The sequence below is a fragment of the Gekko japonicus genome, unplaced genomic scaffold (genome assembly GCF_001447785.1).
Source record: "Gekko japonicus isolate JY-2015 unplaced genomic scaffold, Gekko_japonicus_V1.1 scaffold849, whole genome shotgun sequence".
Lineage (NCBI taxonomy): Eukaryota > Metazoa > Chordata > Lepidosauria > Squamata > Gekkonidae > Gekko > Gekko japonicus.
In genome coordinates this window covers 55,949-61,480 of record NW_015163112.1, presented here as the reverse complement: position 1 = coordinate 61,480, position 5,532 = coordinate 55,949, and the positions used below count along the sequence as shown (strand labels likewise).

Sequence of the window (5,532 nt, the reverse complement as noted above, 5' to 3'; positions counted from 1 at the left end):
ATAATAGGCCACAGCTAACAGCAGAAACTCATTAGGATTGGCTACATTGGGGTGTGTGGCCTAACATGCAAAGGAGTTTCTGCTACAAAAAAGCCCTGGGTTTTGACAACAAACAAAGTAAACAGAATGAGAAGCAAAAGGTGGGTGTGGTGACATGGGGGTGTGGTCTAATATGCTAATGAGTTGTGGTGTCAGGGGTGTGGCTAATATGCTAATGAATTTCTGGTTTTGGGTTTGGCCTATTATGCTAATGAGTTCCTGCTGGGCTTTTTCTACAAAAAAAGCCCTGCTGGCAAGACACTGAAAGGCTGGACATCACATCCAATGACCATGTCAGATTAGACAGGGAAGCCATTGAAATCCATAAACATAAACAGAATTTCAACAGGAAAGAGAGTTTAAAAATAAATAGGGCATGGTTTCCTGTCCTGAAAAACACAAAACGTCTACATCTGACAATAGCACTGCAGATAAGATTAGAATTTCAACAGCCAATCCACCTGCAAAAGAACCTCCTCAGGAAACAGGAAACCTCAGGAAACAATCCATATGCAAAAGAACCTCCTCCTCGGGAAACAGGCAATCCATATACAAAAGAACCCCTCCATTAGCTCCTCCATTAGCATATTCACAGCCTGGGGAACTCCTACAAGATAATGACTCAGCCCTACCCCGCCTTCCTGAGCAGATATAAATTACCTGCCTACCATTTTCCTTCTCACCTTGACACAGAGAGTACTCCATCTTTCTGTGTTATACCTCTGAGGATGCCAGTCACAGCTGCTGGCGAAACGTCAGGTATTACAATGCCAAGACCACGGCCAGACAACCCGGAAAATCTAAAACAGCTAAAAATATCACTATTTGGGTGGGCTCTACAGGGAAATGGGTGGTGCTGGCATCCAGGGTTGGCAAATCCCAAGGCCCGCATACTGGCAGAGGGCTCACTCTTAACTGGAGATTATCTCCCACAGCCCAGTGAAGGCAGTGGAATTGCATTCTACTTGCAAGGGTCTAGAACCTGTGGCTCCACTGAATCGCCTGAGCTTGTTAGAGCTCAGAAGCTCCTGGCCAGGACATGGCTGGGAGACTACCGTGGAAGGCTCCGCAGAGGAAGGCAACGGCAAAGCACCTCTGCTCCTCTCTTGCCTTGCAGACCCCATGAGGGGTTGCTGTAAGTCAGTTGTGGCTTGGTGGCACTTTATTATGGAAGCCAACGTGGCTCTTTAGAAAAAGGAAACGAAATCTTCATGTTAAAATATAACGGAAGGGGAGGTGGGATGCTAGAATACTGAACATGTGAACAGAAGGGCAGACATAGATTTTTATTACTTATTCTGAGAGCTGGTGTGTGCCACTTGCTAGTAAACGTCTCACGACAACCAGTGTTTGGGATGCGGAAGCTTTATGGATCACTAACCGATGTGCCAATTATCAGCGATGGTTAAATTGTATGTTTGCAGTCTTGCAAAACAGCTTCATTGATTAATTTATTTACTTCCTTTATATCCCTCCTTTCCCCCCCAATGGAGAGCCAAAGCAGCTTTCATCATTCTCCTTCATTTTATCCTCACAAGAAACCTGTGAGGTAGGTTAGGCTGAAAGCATGTGACTGGCCCAAGGCCACCCAGCAACCTTCTTTGGCAGAGTGGGGATTCGAACCTGGGCCTCCCAGATCCTAGTCCGACACTATAACTGCTGGACCACGCCCATGCTCTGCATTTTGATATAGTTTGACTCTTTAACTGTTAAAGATCTTGGGCCCCTCCCAGCCCACCCAGGTCTCTGTGACGTCGCACTGATGCTTCCTTGCTCCTTTAAACCTGATAGTGCTGAAGGGGGCTAAAATGCATAAGGGAAAGTGTAGCTGCAATTGGAAGGACGAGGGAACTGTGATGGAGGGGACAGACTAGACTCACAATCAGTAGGGTTGCCAAGTCTGCATTGGGAAGTTCCTGGAGATTTGGGGGGGTAGAGCCTGCGGAGGTCAGGGTTTGGGGAGGGAGGGACCTCAGCTGGTTATAATGCCATAGAGCAGTGGTGGCGAACCTATGGCACGGGTGCCAGAGGGTAGCACTCAGAGCCCTCTCTGCATCGCCCCAGCCAGGCCCAGACCATCATTAAAGTGTCGAATTCTCTGCCAAATAATTTTAAGTAAATGAAAGCATTTGGGATTGCTTTCCTTACTTTGTTTGGATCCTCTTAAGTTAATGTACGAGTTGTTTTTTCTAAAGTAAAACCTCAGTCTTCAGGTTAAATTGCTGCATTGGCACTTTGCGATAAATAAGTGGGTTCTGGGTCACGGTTTGGGCACTCGGTCTCTAAAAGGTTCGCCATCACTGCCATAGAGTCCACTCTCTAAAGTGGCCATCTTCTCCGAAAGAACTGGTCTTTGTAGTCCGGAGATCAGTTGTGATTCCAGGAGACCTCCAGGCCCTACCTGGAGGCTGGCAACCAGAACAATTGGGGGAAGGGCATGGGGTCATGACCTTGGGCGAGGGGAGTAAGCAGTGGCGGAGAGGGATCCATGGACACCCTGCGTGGACACCACCGAGGTCTGCAAACGGGCATCTCTGGTTTCCAGGCGATCGTACTGAGCCTTGGAGACCACATCTCCACAGAACTTCGGCAACTCCGCCGCTTCCTCAGTGGCTGCGAGGAGGCATGGAAGGCCCGGCTGAACGAGGGAGGAGAAGCCCTTCTTCGACAGGCAGAAGAGAGGCTGGCGGCACTGGCGGAAGCCAGCCAGGCGGCCCAGGAATTGTTGTTGGAAGCCCGGAGCCATCTGCAGCTCCAGGACCCTGCCGCGTTCCTCAAGGTGAGGTGGGACGCGGCTCCCTTCGAAGATGTAGCTCCACTTTGGAAATGAAGCCTTCTTCTTACAGAAGTGGTAAAGCCAGGGCTATTTTGGGGCAGGAACGCACAGGAACGGAGTTCCGGCTGGCTCCCGAGTTGGCCACGCCCGGCAGGAACTCATTAGCATAATAGGCCACACCCAACAGCAGAAACTCATTAGGATTGGCTACAATAGGGGTGTGTGGCCTAACATGCAAAGGAGTTCCTGTTACAAAGAAAGCCCTGGGTTTTGACAACAGACAAGGTAAACAGAATAACAAGCTAAAGGTGGGTATGGCTGGATGACCAGACCTGATAACATGGGGGTGCGGCCTAATGTGCTAATGAGCTGTGCTGTCAGGGGTGTGGCCTAATAGGCTAATGAGTTCCTGCTGTTGGGTGTGGCCTATTATGCTAATGAGTTCCTGCTGGGCTTTTTCTACAAAAAGAGCCCTGGGACTCAGCTGTAGCTAAACTGCACCCCTTCAAGTGGCTGGTGAAGGATCAGAGGACGGAATAAGCCCTCAACACCAAAAAGGAAATCCCTACACAAGAAAACACACACGACCGCATTGAGAGCCAGAGTTTTAACTGGGCCTTTGCCCTGAGTCTGACATGCTGGTTTTGGGTGTGAGGTGGGCATTCTGTGAGGTGAGGTTTCCCCCTGAAAGCTGGAGTGGTGGAGCCCTAGACACAGGTTTCCCACCACAGCTCAAACTATGTTTGACAGTCTGAGACCTGTGACTGGTGTGAGGTGGGCATTCTGTGAGGTGAGTTTCCCCCTGAAAGCTGAACTGGTGGAGCCCTAGACACAGGTTTCCCACCACAGTTAAGGTCAAACTATGTTTGACAGTCTGAGACCTGTGACTGGATTGTCGAACATTTTCTTCAGTAATATTAAAAATCAGCCGAGGGGCAAATTGGATCAGGGGTTTAATTCTACCCCTAGAATTTGACACCTCCACCCCCTCTAAGCTGAGTGAGTGTGAGCTGGCTCACAGTTTTTTAGGCTCTGGCTCAGGAAGGCTGGCTCCAGAGCAAACTAATTTACACAATAGCCTGGCACGGGTGCCAGAGGTGGCACTCAGAGCCATCGCCCCAGCCAGGCCCAGACCATCATTAAAGTGTCGAATTCTCTGCCAAATAATTTTAAGTAAATGAAAGCATTTGGGATTGCTTTCCTTACTTTGTTTGGATCCTCTTAAGTTAATGTACGAGTTGTTTTTTCTAAAGTAAAACCTCAGTCTGCAAGTTAAATTGCTGCATTGGCACTTTGCGATAAATAAGTGGGTTCTGGGTCACGGTTTGGGCACTCGGTCTCTAAAAGGTTCGCCATCACTGGCTTAGAGGAAGCATTGCCCACAAGGGCTATTAGCTGCAGTGTTTATTTTACTTCATTTATATTCCACCTTCCTCCCTAGTGGGGATCGAAATCAGTTTATATAATTCTCAATTGGACATCTGAAGAAATGCTTATTGCTCATCTTGCTAGCAATCAGTTTCTCAGATTCCCTTCTGCCTTGTCCCGTCAATTTACATTTATTTTGCCAGAGCCTGTGCTCCCTTCTGTTTGGCTCCTTTGGGAAAACCTTCCACTTTTGCATAAGGAATTTATTTATTTCCTTCACTTGTCACTTGCCTTTCTGGCTGAGTCTGAATTAGATTAGAAAATATCCCCCCCCCCCCCCCCCCACACACTGCAAAAAGTAGTAGGACTAGGAATACACAAAATAGGAAACAACACAAACAGAAACCTGTCTAAAGCATAACATAGCATACACGATGTCGAGAGTGGATGATAATTAATAATTATCGTACGGCATTGTGTGTAAAATAGCCGGGAGATCCTAAGATTGTTTGGCAGCCAGAAGTTCTAGCTTTTCTAGCATTATGCACCACTAGGTGGCGAGCTAGACTTGTTTTTAAGGCAAGAGATGTTTCAGAGGCGGTTTTGCCACTGCCTGGATCTGCGTCACAACACTGGAATTCCTTGGAGGTTGCCCTTCCAAATATTAGCCGAGGCCGACCCTGCTTAGCTTCCAAGATCTGACGGGATTGGGCTAGCCTGGGCTTGAGAGTGGATTACAAAGGTAGATGAAAGTGCAGTCAAAGCAGGCTGATGCAGGGCTATTTTGGGGCAGGAACACACAGGAATGGAGTTCTGGCTGGCTTCAGAGTTGGCCACACCCACTACAGCCAAAATCTCTGTGTGCGTGGCTACAGAGGTAGGGATCCCAAGTCCCCCCGCCCCAGAGGCCCGTTCCCCGGCACTGCCAGATCGGGCCCCGGGGGGGGAACTCTGCCCCGACGTGCGCATCACCCGAAAGTGACGGGAGGACGCCAGGCACGCTGGGGGCGGGGCCACAGCCATCCAAGGGAAAACTTTATGACGCCAGACACCAGCCAGGAGCCCCCCGCTCCCGGCGAAGATCCACTTGGCAACCCTATACAGAGGGAAGCCCTGGAGAGTGACCCCTCCTGCAACTCTGAGGCGGGCGGGCCAGGCCCCCCCCTGAAAGAATCGGGGAGGCATTTAAATGCCTCCCCGTGTCTTCCCTGGCCTGTCCAAAGGCTGGCTTACCTGGGCTCCCCGTAGCCACAGGGCGCCCAGGCAGGCCAAGGGAAGGCAGTTTAAAGTGCCTTCCCTTCCCTTCCCTTCAAGGGGGGGGGCTTGCCCGGGCTCCCCACAGTCGCGGG

At 49.9% G+C, this 5,532-nt stretch overlaps 1 protein-coding gene across 1 annotated transcript in view; it reads left to right on the top strand.

The window, feature by feature from the left end:
* Positions 1 to 5,532, top strand: part of LOC107106641 (nuclear factor 7, ovary-like) — a 13,611-nt gene that overhangs the window by 3,920 nt on the left and 4,159 nt on the right. The window contains exon 3 of the mRNA XM_015406819.1: positions 2,585 to 2,818. Coding sequence (XP_015262305.1) covers positions 2,585 to 2,818 — 234 coding nt within the window. The remainder of the gene's footprint in view (positions 1 to 2,584; positions 2,819 to 5,532) is intronic.